The 25,939-nt window shown below is 44.2% G+C and overlaps 1 protein-coding gene across 12 annotated transcripts in view; it reads right to left on the bottom strand.

Annotated features, from left to right (window-relative positions):
• Positions 1–25,939, bottom strand: part of NFIA (nuclear factor I A) — a 251,910-nt gene that overhangs the window by 15,767 nt on the left and 210,204 nt on the right. For 7 of the 12 annotated variants that reach the window (XM_071565010.1, XM_071565006.1, XM_071565013.1 and 4 more), the window contains 3 exons: positions 25,383–25,561; positions 22,671–22,836; positions 14,522–14,613 (listed from right to left, as the gene is read on the bottom strand). In XM_071565010.1, the coding sequence (XP_071421111.1) occupies positions 14,522–14,613; positions 22,671–22,836; positions 25,383–25,561 (437 nt within the window). The remainder of the gene's footprint in view (positions 1–14,521; positions 14,614–22,670; positions 22,837–25,382; positions 25,562–25,939) is intronic. The other 5 variants (XM_071565009.1, XM_071565014.1, XM_071565018.1 and 2 more) reach the window with 2 other exon arrangements.

The raw sequence follows: 25,939 nt of genomic DNA, 5'->3' as shown, positions 1-25,939 counted from the left end.
ATATCTACTATTAGGATGTGAAAGCAAATGCGCCGCGAGGAAGGTTGAGTTCTGCACTTTACGCCACGTTTTCAGACAGCCCTGTATTTTCCTCTGCTGGAAGCACAGTTAAATTTGCTCGGGACCGCAGCAATTCCACATTTCTTACGCTAAATCTCACTCACTTCTTTCCTTTTAAGAAATAAAATGTGCACAGTGACTTGGACCTGCTTATAACTTCATGCCGGGAACTCCCATGGAAACTGGGACACAACACCGCGACGGGGCTTTCCAGCGTTTCGCTTGGAGATGAGCAAACCCTTTGGCTGCCCAAAGCATAGTCCCCTTGGCCACGGGACAAAGCTGGTGGGTGCAGGGGGACCCTCCAGCCCTGCTGGTGGGTGCAGGGGATCCCCCCGGCCCTGCTGGTGGGTGCAGGGGGACCCTCCAGCCCTGCTGGTGGGTGCAGGGGATCCCCCCAGCCCTGCTGGTGGGTGCAGGGGATCCCCCCAGCCCTGCTGGTGGGTGCAGGGGTCTGGCAGCATCCCCGCTCTCGTCCCAGGCTCCGGCTGCGTGTTCGCAAGTTCAAGTTCAGGTTTAAGGGAAATAAACGGCTCCTCGGGAGCCCTGCAGCCAGCCCTCATTTCCATGTGATCCCTCTGAACTTCGCCTGCGCCAGCGCGCCCTGTTTCCAGGGCCCGCCGAAGGAATGTTTTACAGTTAGAGCCCGCAGTGCTTTCTCAGGCATTTCAGACCCAGAGGCCCAAGTTTCAAGCTGCAGCATTAAAAGTTTCCACAGAGCTACTGCAGAGAGAGGGAGGGAGCGCGGGGGGGGAGGGAAATGAGGAGAACAATATCGTCTTAATTGTCTCTATATAGCTCCACAGTTAAAGTATTACTTTTTAAAAGGACATAATTTATTCTGGAGGCACGGTGTTATAACAACCAGTACATACTTTCACCGCAGCGTAACCCGCTCTATTCTTCATTGTACTTTCCGGTGGTGGTGCTTTTGCAGAACTCCTTGTTACCCCATCCCTGATACTGTACTTACAGTTTTATTCAATTTAAGCCAGTCCCTGCAGTCCTCAGGCGAGCAAAGCCCCCCTGAAGCCTCAGCAGTTCTGCCTGCACCAGGACTGCAAAAATAATCTCCCCTCAACCACCGTTTCCCCCAAAAAAGTTTCTTTACTTTTATTGCTTTAGACAATCAGGGAAAGTCATCCAAAGAAAATCAACCCCCAGCCTGGGCCTCCCAGGCTCCGTTTGCAGCGAGACAGCCCAAGCACACACACGCACAGACACACACGTACACACACACTCAGGGCTTTGCCCCAGGACTCTCCTTCCCTGTCCCATGCCCGCGGGGAGCAGCTGAGTGGCAGGAGCTACGTGAGGGGGCCCAGGGGTCCCAGTGGGATGGACTGCTCTGCCAACAAGCTGCAGAGGCTCTGCCTCTTTGCTCTGCATTTTGGGGTACAAAAGGTAGTTTTCAGCCCTTTCCCCCCCTCATTTCTCCACTGGAGAGCAGGGAGAAGGGCAAGGCCATGCCAGCCTTCAGAGGCTGAAGATTGTGATGGTCTTTCCCTGCCCTGGTCAGCCAGCTCCTGTATCATCCTGACCCCAACGGTCCCGATGGAGCTGTATTGGGACTCAGCGGCCACCACATCCCTGGCCAGGGGCTCCCCGTGGTGTAATGGGAGAAGACCCGTCATGGATCAAAAGGTAGTTGATCTACAACTACAAAAGGTAGTTCAGCTGCTTTTTTTGGCTGCCCTGAGAGTACTTCAGGGCACACAGAGGAAAGCATGAGAGGGAATAGCTTGGACTGGAAAGCAGAGAGTGCTCCGTCTGAAATCCCCCTCAATGTCCCCAGTGCCACGTCCCTGCCTGTGCTCTCTGTCTGTGGGTGAAGTGGGCAAATGAGCATCCCTGTGGCTCTGTGGGGAGAGCAAAGTGTGCACAGCCTTGCTCAAAGCAGGGCCAGAACCAGAGGGGACAGACTGGTGGGGGGCAGTGGGCAGCAGGACCAGTGGGGCTGGCAGGGTGCACTCTGGGCAGAGGGACAACTGGGGATCTCAGGATGAGGGGCCAAGACAACAGCATGTTTAGAGAAGTGGGCAGAGAAAGGTTGGGTTTGGAGACCGCAAAAAAGGAAGAGGAATCAGGGTTTTGGCAAGTCCTACACGTTACTGGGCAAGGAGATCAAAACCAGTCTCCAGATTAACAGGGACAGAAATAGGAGCACGGAGGCAACTCTGGATATTTTGCCACATTGACCTTAAAATTAAAGAAGACAGCGAGCTGGAGGAATAATGACTCATTTCAGCAGGGAACCCCCCTTTCTAAAACTGCTCTTAAAAAAAGAAAGCCAAGAGGGAATTGAGCTGAACAAAAAACCTCTCCTGAATGTGGGAACTTTTGCCATCTGCTTTTTTCCTGATGCTTTGTACCTTGCTGAACTGCTCTAAGAAAAATGGAAGGTCGTGCACCCTGCTTGTGCTCTCCAGGACCCAGCCATGGGGATACTTCTCCTGTGGGGATCCATGATGGGACTTCTCCAATGGGGATCTATGGTGGGACTTCTTCTGTGGGACTCACCATCCAGTGGCTGAAGAGCCCTGTACAGACCCACTGGGGTGGGGAGGATACAGGAGTGGTGTGACTGGGGCAGGGAAGGACCACCCCAGGCTCTGGAGGTTGCCAGTGCTCCGGTGGAGAAATGGGAAAAGCCTTTGTGGCACATGATTCGCCTTTGGATGAGGAGGGATTTATTAGACATGGTTGGCTAAAGGGAGCTGGGGCCTGGCCTAGCTTGGAGCGATTTTCACACATACTGTGAGATGCCAATGAAAGTCCTGGTGGAGTGTAAAGTCATTAAATGAGATGAAATTAAACAATTTAGTTATTTCTGCTTCATCATATTTGTGCAGTATGGCAGGCAGAATGAATTACTACTAATGATCAAATTTAGTAATACTAATTAAACTATCTCTATTTAATTAATACTAACAGACAAAATTACTAATGTAAACCTTGAACTTAAAATCAAAAGGTGCCTCTTTGCTTTTGTGAGTCACAGAATGTGAGGCTTTTCCCTGAAAATAGCCTGGGTAGAAGTGGCTCTTTATACTCCCTAAGCAAGCTGCTCCATTGTATGGAGAACTACAGCTCTCCCCCAGCTTTTTTCTCCTCTTTTTTTTTTCCCCTAAATGTTACTACTTTTATGCCTCGTGATTCCAAAAAGTTTCCAGAAGAATCTGAGCTCTGTTTAGACTCATTGAACACCAACAGGGTTGATAAAGCAGTTACCACTACTGGGACAAATTCGGCTCTTGTTACTACTGTTGGGAAGACAAGGAGTTTATGAAGAGGCTTTGGAGCCTCCCTTGCTGGGAATAATGGAATCACAGAAGGGTTTGGGTTGGAAGGGACCTTAAAGATAATCTTGTCCTAACCCCCCATCATGGGCAGGGAGACCTTCCACTAGACCAGGTTGCTCCAAGTCCTGTTCAGCCTGGCCTGTGAACGAACCAGCTGGAGCATAACCTGGCCTGCACTTTCAGATTTACCCTGCAAGAGCAGTAAACTGGGAAAACCCCAAAACAAAATCCATCTCTACATCAAGGAAGATTGCTTTAGAGTCACACAAAGTTAATTCTGTGACAAAACATAAAAACTCCAGAGATAAGGGATAACTGCATTGCAAGCACTCCCCATAAAGAAAATGTGAATTTTAACCTTTATCTTATTTGAAAAAGATTTACTCTACTGTGCATAGTTATAAGCAAACAACAAGCATAAATGAACAAAAATGTTTCTGTATTTCTAAAACAAACTCCTGCCAATAACAAATCTTCCATCTCCTTCTCTCATCGACTTCAATGAATGTACAGCCCAGGCCCATACCACAGATTCTCAGACATGAACTTTAACCCAGAAGACTACAAAAAAGTCCTTAAAAAACCCCCAACAAAACAGAGAATAGCCAAACACGGAATATTATGTGTCAAAGTGTTCTTGCAAAATCTCAAATCTCATTGTTTAGCATATGGAAGGATGAAAAAACCCAATTCCACATGCAAATGTCATATCTAACTTTATCCTCTTTTTTAAAAATATACTTTTTTTTCTGTCATATTTAAAAAGATGCAGCAAAATGGTAAAACAGTATCTAAAGTTGTATAAAGCTGCTCCAAACAATGCAGAAATTCATAGAGTGGTTATGGAATGGAAGGGACCTTAGATCTCATCTTGTTCCAACCCCTGCCATGGGCAGGGCACCTCTCACCAGCCCAGGTTGCTCCAAGCCCTGTCCAACCTGGCCTTGGACACTTCCAGGGATGGGACAGCCACAGTTTCTCTGGGCAACCTGTGCCAGGGCCTGCCCACTCTCTCATTAAAGAACTTCCTCCTAAATTATTGTGTTCAGCCTCAGAGGTGGCAGCATTCTGCTGGTAGTGATTTTGGATACTCAGATCTCATAATTCAAATTACATTTCATTGCCTTCTGCAGTGTCTTCATCTGCATCTTTTCATGTGTAATAACCAGTGTTTGAATAGATGATCTAACAGTTGGGTCACAGAAGTGAATGTGCCTGAGAATATTATGATTATAGTGCCAGTGCTGTTTTCAAAATTGAATATTAACAATCAAAGTAACGAAAGGAAAGCCTACAAGACATGTTCATGTTTAGCCTTTTGATTCTTACTAGATTAAAATAAAAAAATCATCATTTTTAATTCAATTTTTCCAATTCTACCTCTGCTCATGTAGAAAATGCTATCAAAACAAATGCCTAAAAGAAGACAATGTGTTTTGCTGTTCTAAACTTAAGCCCAGTAAAATTTAAAAGCTACAACTTGGCGTGCTGTTAGTAATCCTTACTAAGAACAGACACATTTGTTAAATTTAAAATACAAACAGGTTTTAACAAATTGAGCTAATTATGCTGTATTTCTTTTGGAGCACCAGTCCTACCCCTCTATGTTATTTACATTTCTCTAGGATAGTCCAGAACTAGGGAGGTGATGCTCATTGTCTTGGGAATGTGGACTCTGCTGCAAACTGGAGAGTCTTTCTCCATTAGGAAAAGGGTTCTCATCTTTTGGTCCCTTCAGTATTAATTTCAGAGCAGGATAGTCTATTTTTCAAAGTTTTCACCTCTGGAGCTTATTCATTCCTTGACCTCCGTGTTAATGCCATTAAGCAAAGGTGATTCTTAGAAGAGAGGTAGGGAAGGATGTAGGGATTGTGGCCTTTAATTTTTGACCTTCATTGTAGACTGTGGTCCTAATGCTTTGATTGCAGAATTGTTAAAAAGTATATATGGTAGTTGGCAAAAATCTTAATGTTCCAGTAAATGCAAAAGCCATAAATTCAGCTGCTGACCTTTTCCATCCAGGTCACATGTGACACCTACTAGAGTTTGTCAGGCTGGGTGGAATTTATGGTGCTCATATAGGTATCAGCTGCAAAGGCTGAACTTTCATGAAATGTCTTTCAAAGGCACTTCCAAACCCCTTGTAAAAAGTCAGTATGGCTTTTTTTTTTTAAGGGTATACATTCTGCACACATTTTAAAAGGTCTCATCCTGCCATCTCTGCAAATCTTCAACACTTGGGAAACTTCTGCTCTTAAATTATTACTCTTTACTAAATAGAGAAATCAGGCCAGGCATGTAATTACTGTGATTACCAACTTCCAAGAGCCCCTTCCAAGCCTGGATCTCTGCTCCCTCATTTCTTTCTCATGTGCATCCTCCTGCCCCTCTCTGAAATCGATGGTATCGATGGCATATTGTCAGTCAGAGAAATGGGATTTGATAGGGCCCTAAAGCAGCTGCAAAAGAAGGCAAGGAATACAAAACCTACCCCGGCCCACACCATCAGTGTGGGATCAATGCTCTCAATAGGACGTTTGCTGCCACGTAGCACCCTAACTGTGGCAATTAATAATGTAGAGGGAGCTGATTAACTTAAGTAAAGTGCTCTCCACTGTGTAAACACATAAAGATCTATAGGGCGAAAGAGGAAAGAACGAACAAAACGTCATTTTTATATTTTATGTGGACACATTCTTGCTTTCTATTCTGCTCTTGTAACAATTACTGTACTAGCCACTCTGACAGAGTCAATAAATCGATCCGGGACCTGATGCAGCAGTGAGGCAGACTAATCCAATACAACATTATCTGCCATGGAGGCTGGGCTGGGCCCACGGAGCCCAGGAAATCAGCCAAGCCAACTAACAGCAGTAAGAGGCACATAACTATAATCTTGCCTTAGACCTGTTCGTTTGATTTGTGTCTGTGAGTGGATGGATGTGAACAAACGTGCAGCTCTGTGGGAGGACACTGTTCTGCCCAGGCTGCATCCTCCAAGCACTTCCAGGGCTCCAGCTGGCTGCAGGACCCCGTGGGCCAGCAGGGATCAGCACCAAAACTGGATCCCAGGGCTCAGTGAGGATCCCACCAGATTTAAAGACCTAATGACTTTCTAACACCACACCAAAGTCAAGCTGCCCTTGACTGCACCCACCACAACACTGAGACCTGCAGCCTGTTCACTGAAAAACAAGTCTAAGAGTTCTCTCCCATGTACCCTGAGCTGAACATAGGAAATGTCCCTTTTTGTCAGCTTAAATGGTCACTTGGGTCTGGTATTATGTCTCTGACAGCAGTTGTGCTCCTCCTGGGAGGAAGCTGCAAGAATCCCTATAAAGGAGATGGACCAAAATGATCCAGCCTTAGGGGAAGCTTCTTCCCAGCCCCATGCAGTAAGTGGTAGGCCTTGTAAATCCATGTTAGCAGGGAATATGAGATTGAAAAAATAAAAATAAAAGAAAGTTTCCTGCTGAATGGAAAAAAGAAAACTGTTTTTTGGCAGAAGTTCTTCAAGAAGGAGAACATAGGCCATTGTTATTATGAAGACTTTTCAATGAAAACACAGAAAATCATTGCCTTTTAGAGTAATTGTTTAGCTAAAGAAAGGTTACACAGCTTGTAGAGAATTTAGTAAGAAATTAAATCTCTCCAGCTCATTCATCATATTTCTGCATTTGCCAACTCTTCCCACCAGGCCCACACTTACTTCTTCCCTCTTTTCTCCCCCACTGTGGAATAAGTAATGGCCATAAAACCCACAGAAAAGGAGCCTTATGCACACGCTTCCTGGTTATTGTGAGGAGGGGCAAAACTCAATAAGTTTAATTGCTTAGTTTGAGAAATTCGTCCATGTCCATTGTCAATAATTCTATGCTAAATCTATTAGAAATAGGATGCTGAGTATTAATATCCAAAAAAGAGTCTGCACTGTTCACTGGAGCCTGCAAGGAGGGGGAGGAAAAAGCCCAGGAACAAGGATCTCCCCTGCTGAGGACTAACCCAGTCATTTTGGGACTGATTTGGCTCCATCCTACTTTGAAGATACGGCCACACGATGGTACTGGGAAGTTTTCTGTGAATCTTTACCTTTACAGTGCAATATGTGCTTTCTTCTTGAAAAGGTGTGCTGTTCTCAGCTGCTTTTTAAGAGCTGATCTGAGAGTGGAATTCCATAGTGTCCCTCTGCGAGAGAGCTCAATTAAATGGGCTCTGTGCCCCAGATGAGCAGGAGGGAAGGGGAGGGGAGTGACCCTCATTTGTGGTCACCTTTGTACCTGCTGTCTGTGGAGCACACTCTGGACTGTCATTAGCAATGGTGATCAGAGCAGCACATTAACACTGCTCTGAGGATGTGTGGCCACAGAACTGCTCTGTGATTGGGGCACATCAAAAGCACCACAACCACACGCTGGCTCTTTGCTCCCATCATGGTGGAAACATCTCAACTTAAGCTCAGCAAAGGATTCAGCCCACATTTCCTTGACTAATTTCAGCCAAAGAGAAGAGCAATTTAATATGGCCCAATACAAAGCAAAGGCAAGATCTTTCAGCCTCCCAGGGTCTGTGACCTGCTGATGCTTGATGGAGTCTGACAGTTCATTTTCTGTGCATACTCTCTCTAGAGTTGTAGTACATTTTTAGAGCCCTCTCCAGGTCACCCTCAAGGTCAGGCCACTATCACTGCTTCCTGGGTGGAAGATGAGAGACAGCACCAACATTCAGGTCAGGTGTCAGTAGCTTGATGCCACTGGTTCAACAGCAAAACACTTTTTGGACAGAGATCAAAACTTGCAGTGATCATAAGAGGGCTCAAGCCTCCAGGTGTTGGAGGAGAGCAGCTCTTTCTTCCCTTTGCCAGTATGGGAAAGTCCACAGATCCCTGCAGGGCTTGGGAGCAGGGTGATCCCTCTAACCTCAGCAGCTCTAGAAAGTAGCAGCCCCAAACCCCAAAATTGTGGCTTTATATCTAATCTCTGCAAATTTCTCTTCTTTACCCAGTAGAGATGTTATTCCTGCATGGAATTGGTGTTCTGAACCTGCCACTACGTTTGCTGGATGGGCCAAGAGAAGGAAAGGGGGTCAAGTCTCTGCTTGAAACTGCTATGCAGCTGATGCTGGTCACATGGACTGGCCTAGGGAGGTTACTGTATGGAATATGGAATTCTCAGGGGGCTGACTCAAACAAATATTTCCAAATTAGTGTTTTTCATCTCCGTTCACACTCAGACACAAGTGGTGTGTTCAGCTTTGAGGATGAGGATTCTGATCCTGAGGAGGGCCAGTCCTCTGAGCAAACAAGTAGTGCTGACCTGGCTTATAAACAGTTCTGCTCAGCGCCCCCAGAATAAAAGGCCTCATCTTATTCCTTCAGCCTCTCATGTTCTCTGCCACGTATGAGCCATCTCCACCCCTCACATGTTTCCCAAACCTGCTGTGCCCCATGTGTGGAGGGAGGTGGTGGCTCAGCTGTTAACACACTGCAATGCCACAAAATTCTGACTTTCCCCTGCCTCCCCAGGGCCAGCAAGTCCTGCCTGCCTGACCAGTGCAATTCCTGGGCTCTGGGAAAGGGGAGCAAGAGAGCAGGGTGCAGAGGCAGAAAGGCCAGGCAGCCTGTGGAGTTTATTAGTAAGGCACACAGACATGAGGGCACGTGAGGCTGGCGGTTTGGTGTCCCCTTCCGAGGGGACAAAGGGCACGGCACAGTGGCAGGGGCTCAGAGAGAGGCAGAGATGGAAAATCCCCGTGAAGCAAGGCACATGTTTGATTTGTCCAAAGAAAAATGTGTGCACTGGTTTCTTTCTTCCATAGGGTGGCAATGGAACCTGGGCACAAAGCAGCTCTGTGGTTTCAGCTGCAGGAGCGACGGCGCTGCAGGGACTGCATCAGCTTCCCAGGCAAGGTGCTGACTTGGATCTATGGATCCTATGCACTTTGGGGGCTGCTACCTGCCAGGCTGCTTCCCTGCCTCTGGCTGGTGAGGGGCATCACCTGCACCACACTCCCCCAAATCCAGTGTCCCGGCAGCAGGGACTGACCATTCTCACAGACAGACCATGGACTCTGGAATTTGCCTCCCTCCCAGGTCTGACAGAGCTCACATCTACCATCCTACAGGACACAGCATCCAGCTCATTTTTTCCCTTGTGCCCTTTGTTTTAAAGTGCTGCTAGTGAAAAATTGCAGGTTGCAGTTCGCTTTCTAAAAGGCTTGTGGGGAAGTAAAACAGCTTTGCCTTGTTTCTCAGAAAGAAAGTAATTGTACAATTAGGTTTGTGTATGCACCTGAGGCATGCAGTGGTTTTTCAGAGATAAATAAAAGCCTAAAAGGAGAAGCTACAAAGACACCGCTGTCTAATTTGGGAAAGGCAGGGAGCAGGACCAGATCTAAAGGAGTTAGCAATTTTCTTGTACTATAAACATTTTGCTAAACTTCAGTAATTTCCCCCCTAACTTACTGTTGCTCTTTTTAAGATGTGTTTCACAGGGTGCATTTCTGTACCTGGTCTTTATAAGGCTGTTGTGCTGAGCTTGCTGGTTCCCATACCTGTCATTTTACTGCCTAGATAAGCATGTTTGACTTTTGGGGTTTTTCTTAAACTTTGTCTCAATGTTCTAAGCAAGTTACAGGCCTTTTGTTTCAGTTGTTTTGTGTTATAAAGCATGAGCTCTCTCTACAGCTCTGTTGTAGCTGGGTGGCTTTAGGGCCTCACCAGGGAAAGCATGAAAACACCTTGGCTTATTGTCCATGATCTGACTGTGCTTTAGGATCATGCAAAGGCAGAAGCAGGATGAGTTTCTACTTCTGTTCTTCTAGAAATCAGTTTTATCTGTCCACACAGAAAGGTATGGGAATAAATATTTGGGTTTGTGCTTAACTAAGTTTTAGAAACTACCCGGGATGGACCTGATATAAAGCGTGTTTACATTAGAGAGGGATTTTTCCTGAAACAGCTGGTCGGGGGTACAGGATTCACATTCTCTCCATTTAGTTTCTCACAGGTGGTGAAATGGTTGACCCTCTGCCTGGTGCCTGCAGTGGGAGGCAGTTTGTGTTCCCTGCATCCTCGTAACCTCCCTGAGTAAGGCACTTGGCTACTGGCAGGTAGGAGCGATTAGATGGAGCAGGCATGTGTTTCTCAGGAGCTGTTTTTAGCATCCCAAGTACAATTTCCAGGAAGATGTGGGGTGGTAAGTAGGTGGCAAACAGCACTCAGCCTAGTAAACAATGTTAAGTGTGAAGTGGAACTTCAGCACACTGATCCCTAAAGGAATTTCGTACTCCAGGGCATTAGAGATCAGCAAAGAGCATTTCGAATGACAAGTGACAGCATAAACTCTGGTCACAGGGAGCAGGCCGCTGGTTTAGCATTCCCATAGCCCATGTCTCACTAGTAATTTTAGTAAAAAAACACCCCAAAATTCAGAACTCTTTATTAGCATTGTTGCTACCGAGAGGCTCGTCCCTAATTAATGTGATGGTACTTTCCCATCCCTCTACCACTCTCCTTATTACGAGTCCTTGGCAATACGAGAGACGTATCTATTACTTAGTCATGAGGTATCCAGACCAACCTGCTTTTGAAACTAAAGCCTGTGTACCCCAGGCATACTGTATTTCTGATTTGCATATGGAAAAGGCAGTTAAAAAGCCAATGCTCCCATACTGCTTGCGAGTCAAGTAGCAAAAGTAAATGATTTATCAAGCAAAGGTTACAACACCTGTGTCTTTTTGTCAACGTACACAGAGGATGCCAAGTCAAGTGTTGCTCCTAATAGCTCAAAGAGAAATTTAGATTCAAATAACCCCCCCAGATAGGACAATTTTGTGGTGAGTGGAGTGGCAGAGTGATGGATGGGGTAAGCAATGTATGGAAAAACAAACCATCTGAAAAGTTTGGAAGCTGCTAAAACCAGACAAAGCCAACAGCCCTTTGGGGGCTTTTGCTACTGAACCAGGACTACTGACTTAAAGCAGTTTATTTCCTGGTCTCTTCTGTCATGGAGTGGTCATCCTGCTACAACCTTTGTTGACATAGGAAGATGGCTTTTTTATAAATATCCTATAAATATTCTATAAATTCTATAAGATTCCTTGAAGGGATTATATGTGACGGAACGTGACATAAATCAGAACACACTGCTAATGGGAATCTGCTATTAATTTTTCTAATACCCATTAAGAAAGGCATGTTCTGGGTTTGGTTGTTTAAAACCAGCCCAGGACAGAATGATCTTTGCTCCAACCCAGCCATGCTGTTGTACAGTTGTCTGGGATTTTATTCCAATGTTCTATGAATGCCCATGTATGGGAACTGTGACTTCTGCTGGATGTGGCTGCCACATCCCTGTGCACGGACCCACTTTTGCACCATTTGAAGACTAATGCTGATGATGTGTAACTACTGTCTGTAGTCCAATGTTCCAACTGGAAGAGAACATCAGAGCCACCACAGCTGACCATAATATTGTCTTACAGCTTGTAGCTGGACACTAATTTTTAAAAAGCAGATGTTCAGATACAGTTTTCATTTTATTTTATTGTTCCAGCAGTAAAGAGTTGCTTAACCCTTATCTTTAGGCTTGACTTCCAGAAGCTCAGTGTTCCCTGCTTCCTCCTGTCTCAGGGAGCTGTGTCCCTGGCAGTTAGTGGTCCTCAGGACCCATATATATTAGCCTGACTCTGAATGTACTATAAAGATCCTGATGGAAAGCAGCCACCCCAGCTGCTTTTAATAACCCAGTCCTATGTGCTTTTACATTTTCATTTTGAATATATCCTAAGTGATCATCCTATACACTAATGCCCTGCAAAAAACACACAAAAGCCCATCTTTGTTTAGAGGAAAGCTACGTAAATCCCAAATCATTGCAGTTAGCATTTTTACCTCACTTCTCTGACTCAAAGCACAGTCAACTTCAGAGTTCTTTCATGAATAAGTAGTGAGTTTTGCTGATAAATTATATATTTAGTATCAAGTGGGTTGTGGTGGTGTAATGATGCATAGAAGCACGGAGATGCTGCTGGAGTCAGAGGGGCTGGGAGTCAGTCTCCTTCTCCACTGCAGCATGTTAGACTTTAATTGAAAGCTCTGCTTGAGTATTGTTTTTCACTGTACAGCATTGTTATTCACTATGCTGCATTACAGGGAAGCACTTAAAGTAACGCTAGAGCACTTTAAAATGATTTAAGTCATAAATAAGGAGGATAAAAGTTTACAGTCAACAAACTTATCGGGAAACAGGCTGCAGGATGCAAAGAAGTTTTAAATATTTTTGGAGGCTGAATACTCTCGTGTCTTACTACATAATCAATTTACCAACTAGTAGTTTTTCAAGTCTTCTGGAGAAGGTAAGTTGCATTCTCCAAAGGGTTTCAGGTTTCCAGAGCTATGAAGGAAAAGACCAAATGCTTAAGGACTTTAGGAGTGTACTTTAACAGTCCTGTTTCCCCACTGCAGTATATTCCTGCCTATTCCAGTTATTTCCAAAGTGACAGGAGGAATATGCTTTAAATGTGAAGGTGTGGGAAAACTTGTCACATACGTAAACCAAATAAAGGAAGAGGCTTGAAAAGTGGGGTGCAGTCTGTGTTTTGTTAAGGCACGAGAAAACCCCCCAGAATCTGATGGGTTAAAGCCCTCTCTGCATTGCTGCTGTACTTTCTGTGACCCTGTTTAATGCAGAGAAGGTTTGAGATTCGATGTAGTTTAACCTGTGCTGTGCACAGAGCTATAAACTAAAGTCCCTAACAAATTGTACACAAAGAGCAGACAGCAAGAAAATGCGCTGTGTTCACAGGCAGCTGGTTGCAGCCCTGCAAACTGAACGTCTTTGGGAATGACTGACTTGTGTTTCAGTGACAGCAAAGGTGCTGAAGCCATCACAATGAAGAGTCTGTCTTCGTGCATCTACTGTGGCATGTGACACCCATTAATCTGTACACTAATTATTCAGATGCCTATAAATGATTTGAAAGAACTTACAAGAGTTAAGGGTAATACTCTTCAGTTTTCTAGTTACTTGAATTATTACTTTTCAGTCATTGCAACCAGCTCAAAACAAAATTACAAATATTTTGTGCCACTGACCTTTAAAAGAATTGTAACATAGTCAAGCAATCACTTCAACCTATAGTTGTCCTAAAGCACTGGCTCTGCTCACTTTTTATACCTTCCCCCCCATGATAACGTGATATTAAGCACAGACTTAATTTTTTCAACATCTGGCTCAAATTAGCTGCTAACAAAACTGCCAACAACTATTTTCTTAATCGACCCTGGGAATTTGATACAGCTTGGAAAAAGCACATTTAAACCTCGTCCTTCTCCTAAAGAAACACAAATGTTTACTTGAGCTTCTGATTTGACCATAGCAGGACTATGAATTCAGCTAACCCAGCTTTATAGGCCTGCCTCAACTAGACTTTTTTCTCTTTGTGTAAGGAAACAGATGTGCTCACAATTACAAAATCTCCTGCTCGCTCAAAGCCCACCATGAAAATGGCCAGCCAGGAATTTGAGTATTTTTTCCGTGGAAGTCACCGGAGCAGTGTCCTGTTGTGGTGGAGGAATACAGTGCACTGGTACCTGATGGGTTTTTCTCTTTTGCATATGCCAGGCTGGTTGGGGTTGGACAGGACCCCAGAGATCACCATGTTCCAACCCCCCTGCCATGGGCAGAGACACCTTCCACCAGCCCAGGGTGCTCCAAGCCCTGTCCAACCTGGCCTTGGACACTCCCAGGGATGGGGCAGCTACAGCTTCTCTGGGCACCCTGTGCCAGGGCCTGCCCACCCTCACAGGGAAGGATTTCTTCCTACCATCTAATCTAAATGCAATTAAACAGCGTGCCTGGGGAGCAGGTTGGAGCCAAATTCTTTGAAACCCCAGTCCTAGAGCGGAAACAACTGCGCGCTGGAAGCCAATATCTTAGAAAGCAGGAGAGATCTTTCCAGTTACGAAAGCAGCGTTATTGCTACACAAGCCCAAAAAAAACACAACAGACAAACAAACTGCAAGTGACATTTCAGTGTAGTTACTGAGACCATGTGGGTGAAGTGACAGCGGCAATGCAGCTGCTCCGCGGGGACACGTTAGAGGACACTGGAGGAGGAGAAGAGGCTGCAGGCATACAGAGAAGTCGAAAGCGGCCCACCTGAGTCTGTTGAGGGATATTTACAAAGCTTGGATCCCGTGGTCCAACACTGACGAATCGGTTTGCGGGGGAGGTGCTGGGTGTCGAGTAGGCTGTGAAGGGAAGGGACACATGCGTTGAGGAAGCGGCACTAGATTGCACACGAACAACACCAAAACACACTGTCTCAGAGCCACCTAAGCAGATGTTTAACATAGAAATGTGCGAACGTTTTAGAGAGCGAGAGTTTGGTTTTAGACACTGGAAAGGTTTGGGCTTAATGGCGGGGATATAAACACGGAGGGGACTGGGCTGCTGGGAGAGGGGATGGCCACAATGTGGGCTCAGGGAAAGGTGTGCTGGGCCACCTGTGCAGCTCTCCAGCCTGAAGGAGAACCACTGGAGGCCTTTCCATGATGGGCTGGCACAGGAGACTTCTGCAGGTCCTGACTGTTTTCACTCTAATATCTGGTATCTCTATTTTAAGCAGAGTTTTGTATAGCAGTGAATTTACCCAAGTGCCTATTAACAGAACCAGACCATTATTTCATGCTAATCCAGCATTCTCTCTCTCGATATAAAGTTTTGGTTTTCATACTGCTGCGGTCTGCACTCTCTAAAATGTTCACTTGATGTGTTTGACAAACTAGGAAGATCCTTTCGGTAAAAAATTAATGGGTTGCAGTTTCACTGGGGTGGTAAGTGCAATCAGTCTGAAGGCTGAAGCTGCCTTTAAAAACTGGAGCAGCTCCCATAAATGTAAAGCTATTAAATGCAATGCAAGCCAAGAACCCAAGATTACTTCCAAACTTGAAGTACTTTAATGATTTTATTGTTGCATTACATTCTCCACTGCAACTGTCCACAATGCCACGTACTTCCACATCCAAAAGCTTTCAGTGCATTTTTACTCTTCCTCTCACTTGAAACCCCCCCACGCAATTTTCTGCCTTCTTCAGTTTTTTGCATGTTTAGATCTAAATTCAAACAACTCAAATAGATGCCTTAATACAAACAGGGATCCTGTCTATTTTAAATATATTTATGGGAATGCATTCTGCTGAATAAAATCCCCAGACAATCTAACTATCCAATGGAGAAACAAAAAACGTTAAAAGGAAAGTAAGTTGCCAAATCCCAGTCAGGATAAATATAATATTCAGGCCTCCATGAGACAGAAAAATAAAGCAAGTTAAGAGTCGGAGAAGACACTGAGTTGGTTGTGTAGAGGAAACTCTGTGGCCTTTCTGAAGGCAAATGTTTGGTGAACAGGGATTACATTGGAGGAGACTTTGGTGTAAGGCCACGCTGAACCAGCCCAATGCTCCACCTTACCCACTGTCATCTCTCCCACAGACCACAAGCAGATACTCAGGGAACTGCCAAAACAGGTCACACATCTACCTTCTCCTCTTCTTTCCCACCTCTGATTATTTTCAGCTCAGGGACTCCCTGTATTTAATGGCCCTCAAGGGATTTCTCACTGGTGAATGCCCACTCTGCCCTTCAACCCATGAGAACCTTCTGCATCCCACAAAGCCCTTGGGTGAGGAGTTCCCAAGGCTGGGAGCACTCAGACCCACATCCTTCCCTTCCCTGTCTACCCCAGTCTCACAAACATCTCATTATGCCTCCCAGTTCTTACAATGACATCAGACAGCTTCCCTTTCTCAAGAAGCACTCCCTGAAATCACCCCAGGTACTGCATATCTTCATTTCCTACTGATATGAGGGAGATAAGGCACTCCTGGCTTCTGAGAATGAATTCTTCTCACTTGTTTCTGGTGGGGTGAGCTTTTCTCTTGAAGAAGCTAACACTTGCAAAAGTCGTACAGGAAACACCTCTCCTTCCCATTAATTTTAAAGGAATTTTTAAGAGGACTAATTCATCTTTCTGAGATGGTTTTGCAAATTGTGGTGCAGCTTAAGGGTATGAACAGGTACAGTGGGTGTTACTCCTACCTGCAAATCAAGGAAGAAATGAACTGTGTAGATCTGCTGAGGTTTTCTCCTCACCTTTTTACCATGTAAATTTGCTTATAATTCAAAGAAGCCACATAATTTGCACAGGGTATCTCTTTGCAGCTAGTGCCAGGTATTAACATTCTTCTTTACTGTTTTATGCTGAGGTGTTTTTTTTTTTTTAACTAAGTAATGAACTAATGTTGTGCAAGACTAAAAATTCCTTCTGCAGTGAGGAAAATTAAGTTAGAGCTCAAAAATCAAACATCTGTTGTTTGGTTCTTCTGGTCTACTTTTAAGGAAGCAGATTGAGTGGAGAGGCCATTTAATCCCTTGGAGCAGGTAAGTTCCACTCAGAAGGGAAGGAACTCAAGATCTTGTTTACAGTTCCCCGTGGGCAGATACTTTTGCTGTGATATTTGGTAGAAAATCAAAGGCAAACCAGCAGAACGCTGACTTAAATGGCTTCTCAGTTCAAACAAAAATTCGAAAGCATTTGAAAACTCTGTAATATGCACAAAAGTCCCCTCCAAGCTTGCTGGGTGAGTTGCTATGTATACCTTTCTTCTGATCCAAACGATGTTTAACTTGCTTTCTGAAAATACTCGGATGTCAGCTTGGTATTTCCTTAAGGTCACACAACTGCACTGCCAGAGCCAAGCAGGAAAGGGCACCAAAACTACATGGATGCAGAGGATTTACACTGCACTCTCCCAAGGTGCTAAGTTCCATTTCCCTGTAAAATATCCTGAGTTGTTTGTGGACTGTAAGGAGCCATTTTGGCTCGGAATATTAAGTTTGCATGGAATGCACATCAGCAGAGACTCCTGTTAGAAAAGAGAGTCACACCAAGTGTTGCTTAGACCATGCCCAACACAGCTTCTGTATCTTATTGTCATCATATAAATACTCTTGTTTGACACACAGGTGGATAAATCTGATCCCCAGACTCTGCTCTGAGATTAGGATGGGGCAAACAGCTCTCACAAATTAAAGCTGGCTCCTGCTCTGTTATAGCAAACATACAAGACAAGCCTATAGTGGGGTCTTCAAACTCCAGTTTGGGAAAAGCCAAAGCATGGAAAGGAACAAGGAACAAGAGCCAGGTCTCTCAGGCAGATCTTCTGCAGATCTTGTCAGCTTTGCCCCATGGGAATAGCACAGACCTACACTAGTTTACACCAGTTGGTATCTGTCCCATTGGGCATGAATAGAAACATCTTCCTGCCCAGCTTGGCCTTTCTGCTACTGGAATCCACTAAGGATTGCCTGCAACATCCTAGCCCATAGCCAAGGAAATGAATGTGATGCCACAAATTTGCTATGATGCTTCACTTCAGGAACAAGCAAAACAGGAGCTGGCAGAGAAAGAACATTTGCTCACACAGACAGCTTTGATATTTAGCCAAAATGGCAAGAAATTGTATGAAAGACAAGACAAACAAACATTTTGGGAATGTCATGTATTTTAAAGTTGCCTGCAGTAGGAAAATGGTAATTTAAAATACACTTTCCTGAAATAATTGCTATTAAGTATAGAAGTGTGTAGTTTATCATTCAGTTCTGGATTAAAAGGATTCACTTTTGGTTGGTAAAGATGATTTGGGTGAGTGATGACCCAGTGTACCAACAGGTCTCTGTTTTACAGACCAAGATGACAGGTACATGTGTTTGCTATGAAGAGTTGTCCTGTTTCTCAAGGGACCAGAAGTCAGTGTAGCTGTTGTGGAGCTGTAGCGAGAGAATTAACTGGAGGAACGTGGTGCAACACAGCAATTCCCCCTGCAGTGCATTCTGCAGGTGAAGATCTGAGAGGGAGTGCAAATTTCAGCACATTAAATGATACAACCATCACTCTCTCTTTTATGGATGGGGAAAGGAGCAAACAGAAAGCTAAAATGGCTTGCCCAGGGGATGCTCAGTCAATGCACAGCAAAGAAAGGGAGAGAAATCCAATATCATTACAAAATCATGGAATTGTTTAGGTTGGAAAAGACCTTTAAGATCATTAAGTCCAACTGCTAACTCAGCACTGCCAAGTCCACCACTAAATCATGTCCCCAGGTGTCATGCCCACATGTATTTTAAATCCCTCCAGGGTAGAGGACTCCACCACTGCCCCTGTTCCAATGCCTGACTACTCTTCCTGTGAAGAATTTTTCCCCTGTATTCAATCTAAACCTCCCCTGTGCAACTTGAGGCCATTTCCTCTAACCCTATCCCTTGTTCCCTGGGAGCAGATCCCCCACCTGGCTCTAACCTCCTGTCAGGGAGTTGCAGAGAGCGAGAAGGTCCCCCCTGAGCCCCTGTTTCTTCAGGCTGAGCTCCCACAGTTGCTTCTGTGGCTCCAGCCCCTTCCCCAGCTCCATTGCCTTCTCTGGACATGCTTCAGCCCCTTCCCCAGCTCCATTGCCTTCTCTGGACACACTTCAGCCCCTTCCCCAGCTCCATTGCCTTCTCTGGACACGCTTCAGCCCCTTCAGCTCCTCAATGTCCTTCAACTGGATTTGAGGTGTGGCCTCAGCAGTGCCCAGCACAGGGGATGATCACTGTGGCCACACTGGGGCGGGTACAGGCCAGGTGCCACTGGCTTCCTTGGCCACCTGGGCACACCTGGCTCATGTTCAGCCACTGACCCCAGCACCCCCAAGTCCTTTTCCCATCAGCTTTCCAGCCACTCCGTCCCAAGCCTGGAGGGCTCCAGGAGGTTGCTGTGACCCAAGGGCAGGACCTGCCACTTGTCCTTATGAATGCAGTACTACAGCCACAAGATCATTCTCCTCATCCTGACACAAACACCAAAACTACGTTGTGCAAAGGGACATTAACCAATAATGAGTTTGTTAAAGCTGCAAAGAGTGGTGAATCTTAGAAAACAACACTTAGTTTAAAAAAGCTTTTAAAAAAATCAGGGAGCACAGGATGGCAGTATCTCAACCTCTCCACTGGAATGAGTGCCACAAATTCTAACGTTCTAATTCAGTTTTGATAGTGCTAAAGCCCAGCTGGCTTGTAATGGAGGTGGTGTTTGCTTTGGGCAGTGAGATATTAAACCCCAGAACTGTCAAGTTCAAGAAAATACTGTGTTGTGCTTGCTAAGGGTTACAAACCAAAGAAAATCAAGAAGAGATCTGAGATAAGATAATTTTGGGACTGCTTCTGATATCAAAGATGTGTTCTATTGAAAAAGCTTTTTATGGAGGAAAAATGAACCCTCCCAAACCTCATGAATCCCGTCTCCATTGTGTCATCTCACTGAGGAAAATGCTGGCTTTCCAGAAGGACAGGATTCACAGCTGAAATTTTCAACTCCCAGAGCACGTCTGGCCACCCAGTAGCATCAAATCCCTGGTGTGCATCTCCAGGGGCTCTTCCTTCCTTGGACAGCACTAATGTTCATGTTTTGGTTAATGTCACAGCTGGAGAGTTTCACTATTGCTCTGAGAATCATTAACCACCTTGTTGTGATTTTTAGCTCTCGTTCCCAGGAGGCCATGCTGTATTGAACAGCTGCTCCTGGCTCCTGCACCCCTCAGGAGGGCCATATTCCAATTTTTGGTTGGGCCGTGACTGCATTTTGTTTCTGCTGAGGGCTTTCTGCTAGACCAAAAAAGGGAAGGAGAATGGAGCAAATGCCAACCCCTTTCACTCCATTTCCTTGGTTGGGGGGGGGGGGGGCTTCATTCTCCTCCACACAGCTAAGGAGAGAGTCTGGCCAAAATTTAACATCACTCCTGCCTTTGTTGCATAAGTGACTTTCCAATATCCTCCAGCTCTGCAGGGCAGTCAGCCATGGCCCAGCGACACTCCCAGAACTGGTGCGCTCCAGCAGCTCGTAACCATGGAAAACACCTTTTTGTGTGGCTTTTATGGAACTCTGGTGAATCTGCACTTGCTATTTGAAGGCTAATATTTAGTTAAGTTAAAAATAAACATCAGGGGAAATGGAGAGTTGGTCCTGATTGACACACTGAATGGAGCCCAGTGGGTCCTTCTGGCAAACCCTCGCTGAGACACTACAAACTTCAGTTTGCTTTACTCTTCATGTGGCCAATATTTCCACTGTCTTTGGTGTATGTACTATTTTTTCTTAGAAAATGTTTCCTATAATCTACGTTTCTGTAAAATTTGTCCCTAAATTAAATTATATGCTTCTTTACAACTCAAGTCACTGTTGTTCAAGCCCCTTACCAAGAGGAAGATGCATGCCTGAATATGTACAGAACTATATGTTTAGACATCAGCGTAGCTAATTAACAAACAGTAATTATTTTCCTAATCTTTTGTTTAAATACCATTAACTGGCTGTTCTTGAGAGAACCTCCATTCCCAATTAATGTGGCAGCTGTCTGCTGAACACTGAGCCCAGTGCCCAGTCCCAGCCGACACCGATGGGTGTTCTGCCCCTTCAGCAGAGAAATGCCCCTTTTTCTGCCAGCTGAGAATCAGGCCAGGCACACACTGAGCTTGTTTACACAATGACATTATCATAAACAGTAAGTATTAAGATTACTGCTAAGATGATGTTGGGAATTTTTTTCTTTTCGACACCAGACACTGCCAGTAAACTGAGTCACAACTGTAATGACAAGTACACACTGACCTAGTTTTGTTTTTCCCGGTTCTGAAGACAAGGAAATAGTAAGGCATTGCTGACTTTCTTCGGTTATAACTATGACTAAACATTAACCTTTTAGATTCCACTGCTGAATCTCATTGATAGGACTTGAAAGATGGTATCTCCCCACAGAAATCATCAAAACTTCCCTATAACACAAGGAAGGGCTTGTCTAAGGTCACAAAGAGGAGCAGAGGGGAGGGAATGAATCAACTTCTTCTCTCAACAAAAATCTGCTGATCAATTCAAGAAGTCCTGATTCTAGAAGATCGTGTTCACAATCTGACCAGACTGTCTCATTCTAAAACCCGTTTGAATTTCCAAGCGAGCCAGAGCATCTTGCTGAGTCTGCAGTTGTGCACTGTCGTGCAGCAGAAGGCGATGCAAACCTCTCACAACTCCCAGATTTTAAAAATGCCCCCTGGAACCTGTGCAAAGCTCCTGAACAGCATATAAAGCTTTAAAAACATAGGCTTCACTGGGTCTGAATAGTGAGTACCTCTTTGGACATCAAGCAGTGGTTGCATATAGCATTTAAATAATAAGCTTGAAAAGCACGCAAAGGGATTTGCTCTTTCGATTAGATTGATTTTTGTTTGTGGATGTTATTTGGACTCCCTTCACTGTGGAACAAGTCCCCTACAGTTGCCATTAAAGCACTGAAAGCTTCCCTTTTGTTTTTAAATGTCAGTTTGAGCGTAGCTTCATTAAATCATTTCACAATTAACTCCCCGAACATCCAGACTTTTTTTAAAGCATCAGACACAGCTGAACTGCATTGGTTTCCCAGAAGAGTGAGTCCAAAGTGGTATCCCCAAGTGTGTATCCAGGAATTCATATATTTGACTTGTGGTTTCCCAAAATGCATGTGGGAGCCGTGTGGGTGGTGGAGAGAGGATTAAAGCTTTCTCCCTGGCCCTAAGACATACCATAACTTCTTGCCCAAAATGCAAGGCATAAAGGAAAGACGTCTGGGTTGAGCTAGGAAGACTTACTCCCAGAAGAACTATAACTGAAGTAAACTGGAATGAGTTGTTACTTTAGCCCAGTATGTCTAAGCAGTGTTGTTTTGGATGATGCTGTCTGACTTCCATGTAGGATCTATCCCCTAAAGCCTGGCTTGAGATACCAACTTATCACAGAATCATAGAATGGTTTGGGTTGGAAGGGACCTTAAAGATCATCCAGTTCCAATCCCCCTGCCATGGGCAGGAACATCTTCCAGCAGACCGAGCTGCTCAGAGCCTCATCCACTCTGGCCTTGAACAATTCCAGGGATGGGATACCAACTTGTCTCCTCCTGACAGCAAACAAGACCCCAGGGGTCTGAGGTTTGTGTCACAGCTCAGCTACTGGCCTTGACTTCTCTCACACGTGGTTACATGAAATGCCAACGAAGTCGAAAATAAAGCTGCAACCTTAAGCTAATGCTTTTCCTGTTAACGCAGAGGCAGCTCAGAATTTTGTCCATGACAGGGAGAGCACAGAGCTCTCCTGCTTCCCAAGAGCTAGTCCAGTGCTCCTCTCCGAGCAGCGCCCGACGGTTGCGCGCGGCCGGTAGCGCTTGGATCCCGCTGTGTCTGTACTTACTTGGAGAAGTGGGAGAGGTGGCCCCTCCTTCTGTTGATGTAGTTGGAGGTTTTGTGTCTGGCACTGGCAGAGGCACAGGCCTAGCCATTGGTGGCGGAGGTGGTGGTGGCAACATTGGGGTAGGAAGGAATGGATTGTGCACCTTGCCTTGGCTGCTACCATTGGGCTGCCGAGAAACAAGCAAACACAGAAATTATACTAAAAATCAGCTATTAGGAGCCTCCCATAATAACAATCTAGTTGAAAACTATGTGCAATACATTTAAAAAGGTTTGAGTCGTGGCAAAGAAAGTGCTGGCTCAAATTCTCCATGGACTTGGAGGAACTTTGTCTCAAACTCTGTGAAGCTTGTGAAACTAAATTCCTGCTTTTAAACATTTGTTCTATTAGCAGCTGGTCTGAACTGTCCTGAATTAATTCTACTTCTCTTTACATTTCCTGCAGCACTAACCCCTGCTCAGTGAGAGGTGAAGCAGGATTTTTGGCCCCTAAAAGCCCCCAGTTTCATGCCTCTGTTATACCCTTAGGATATCAGTACCTAAGACTTCAGTGTAAATTTCTTGAAGATACCTCTCATTAAGAGAAAAAACAAGTATTTTTGGTGGTCTTAAAAGTCATGTTGATATCCTATTACAGGAAAATGAATGAGTGTATATTAAAGTAATTGCTCTTCCACATCTCTTTTGAGCTGGCAATAGTGTAGCTCATGGTTTAGTTGCCATTAGAATCATATGGAAAACTGTCTGGACTTAGAACCGCTTCATTTTACACATTGGGAAGAAATCACCCTCCCTTTAGTCTGGGATGTGGTCAGTCACAGGCTGCAGGGGCTCAGCTAAACAAGTGTGGTCTTTCAATTAATCACCAGAAAAATGTGTCCATAAGTAAAAGTGTTTTCAAGTATCACAAAAACAAGAAGCAGGCTTAGGAAAACATGCCAACCCTTCCCCCAGCTTATTAAGTTTACATTTTAAATGTAACCCAGCCTGGACACTTGAAAACCATACAGATAGATGCCAAACACCATTATAAGGAGAAAGTAGGACAGGCTGTGAATCAGGTGTTCCATTTTAGTGACAAAAATGATGAGATCATTTTCGACAGCACTCTACAAATTGATCTCACTGCAGTTCTTCTGGCACTGAGCATTGGCTTTTCCATTGATGATAAAAGCTCAGCTTTAAACACAGATCCATATTCTAAGTACTGCTAAAGAAAATAATATTTTAATTCCTGTTAGGGTTTCCATTAGCCTGAATTACTGGGGACAAAATACTCATCCTGGCAAAACACTCGGGACCTTATTTTCATTTCACCTGTTTTGGAAATGACAAAAAGCCTTAAAGTCGTGGAGGTGCAAATCACACTTGTGGTAGAGCAGAAATGGTTGAGGGCATAAATAAGATTCAAATTCATCTGCATTTAACTTAACAGCACTCCCACAGACTTCAAAGACTGCAGTTACTAGTGTTTGCAGCAAGAAGCAATCCTTCAGGGATATTTATTTTTCCAACATCCAGCACCTTTAATAAACTAATATATTAGTGACATCTCTCAAACACTATCTTGTCTCCCAATTAGGTCCCTTTCCTGCCAAGAAGACCCTGCTGCATGTTCATTGTGAGTGTGCTAACAGTTCATAATGCTGAATGGTTTGGGATAAATTAAGCAAATGAATACTCAAGGAAAAAGAAAAGCACTGTATTGATTTGTTGTCTAGACATAAATGTATCTGCTAACATATTGCAGACATTATTCAAAGCCAGGACTGGCTTGAATAAGTAGAGTCAGTTTTTCTGCTGGGGAAAGGAAAACACTGAGAACAACACAGCTTATTAAATAAGAGTAATAAATTAGATGCTAATAATTAAACTAATTCTCATTAACACTTTCAGTCATATGTATGTCAGGAGAGAAACAGTAATTTTGCCAGTTATTACTTCACTGGCTGGAAAAAGTTACATGCATTACATTTCATAAAATATTCAGAGCATTATTTTAGATTTGATTTACATAAAATTTATAAATTCTGTATTTGACTGGAATGCCATTTCAATAACAGCAAGATGATTCACTTTATTTGATTAAAAAAAATGAAAATGGTTATTTGAAGCTTTGGAACTCTGCTTAATTTTTCATAGAGATAAGGGGAAAAGATAACTGCTTACAGAAATAACAAACCATAATAAACTGTACTTTTAACATCTTGAGTTCAAGTACTGGTCAACTTGATCTAAAGTGCTATAAGGCAGTATTTTTTTTTAATGAACTTAGCTGATCTGAAACATCTGTTTCTCACCCTCCCTTTTCCTGATCCTTCCCCCCCACTCTCCCCTGAACTTCAAAAATAATTAATAAAAATTATTCTGCCTTCATATTTTGTTAACCCTAGTTCCACAAGGGTTACAACACATGCAGCAAAGTCATTTGTGGGGGGACCCAGAAGGTCACTGTAACACCAGCTTCTCTGACAGTTTAAGCTAATTTCACCACAATGTGGTCGAGTGGTTTTTTTGGGAGGTTTCTTGTTGTTTTTTATTAAATACTTTGGCAGCAGCAGCATTTTTTTTTAGGTTTTTTTTTTCCTTCCAGCAACTATTCCAGGTGTGCTCCTGCACGCAACATGCTGTTAAAATAACCCCATCCATAATCCCCTGGTTAATGTTTTACATAGGACAAACACTTCTGAAGAAAGAAAAACGGCTTCCTTACATTTAGGAACCCCACCTGTCCAGCCTGCTGACCAGCGTCGGGGCAGACAAGTTGGACAAACTCTTTCAGAGTCTCCTGAGGATGATAGCGGATTGCTGGGTGTGAGAAGTATGGCCCAGGCTGTTGGATAATGGGTGATGTTGGAAAATGAAGAGTCGATGGTGTTGCATGTGGACTTGCTATAGGAAAGAAAACAAAGACGTTATATAGAGCTTTGCTTTTGGAAAATCAAAACAGTTGAAATCTACTGTAGTTTTTAGTCTTTTTTTTTTAATATACAGTATTGTTTATACATCTGATCTTCACAATTAATATATTAGACCACATTGTGTCCTACACTCACTCCAGCTACATCCTGGAAGCAAACGAAGCCAGACATTTTGAAGGATTTTCTGTGTTTTTAGTGGACACATACAAAGGAATCAGCAGTCCTTTGTGAGACTGAAAACTATTCATCACCTTAAGAGCAGCCCTCATCAATCAGGCAATAAAAAAATGTATTTGGGAGATTAGGGTTGATTTAATTGACATTTCATGTAACTTGGATTTGCACATAT

The sequence above is a fragment of the Pithys albifrons genome, chromosome 10 (assembly GCF_047495875.1).
Source record: "Pithys albifrons albifrons isolate INPA30051 chromosome 10, PitAlb_v1, whole genome shotgun sequence".
Classification (NCBI taxonomy): domain Eukaryota; kingdom Metazoa; phylum Chordata; class Aves; order Passeriformes; family Thamnophilidae; genus Pithys; species Pithys albifrons.
The sequence above is the reverse complement of the archived record's forward strand: the minus strand, read 5'-3'. Positions and strand labels throughout refer to the sequence as shown.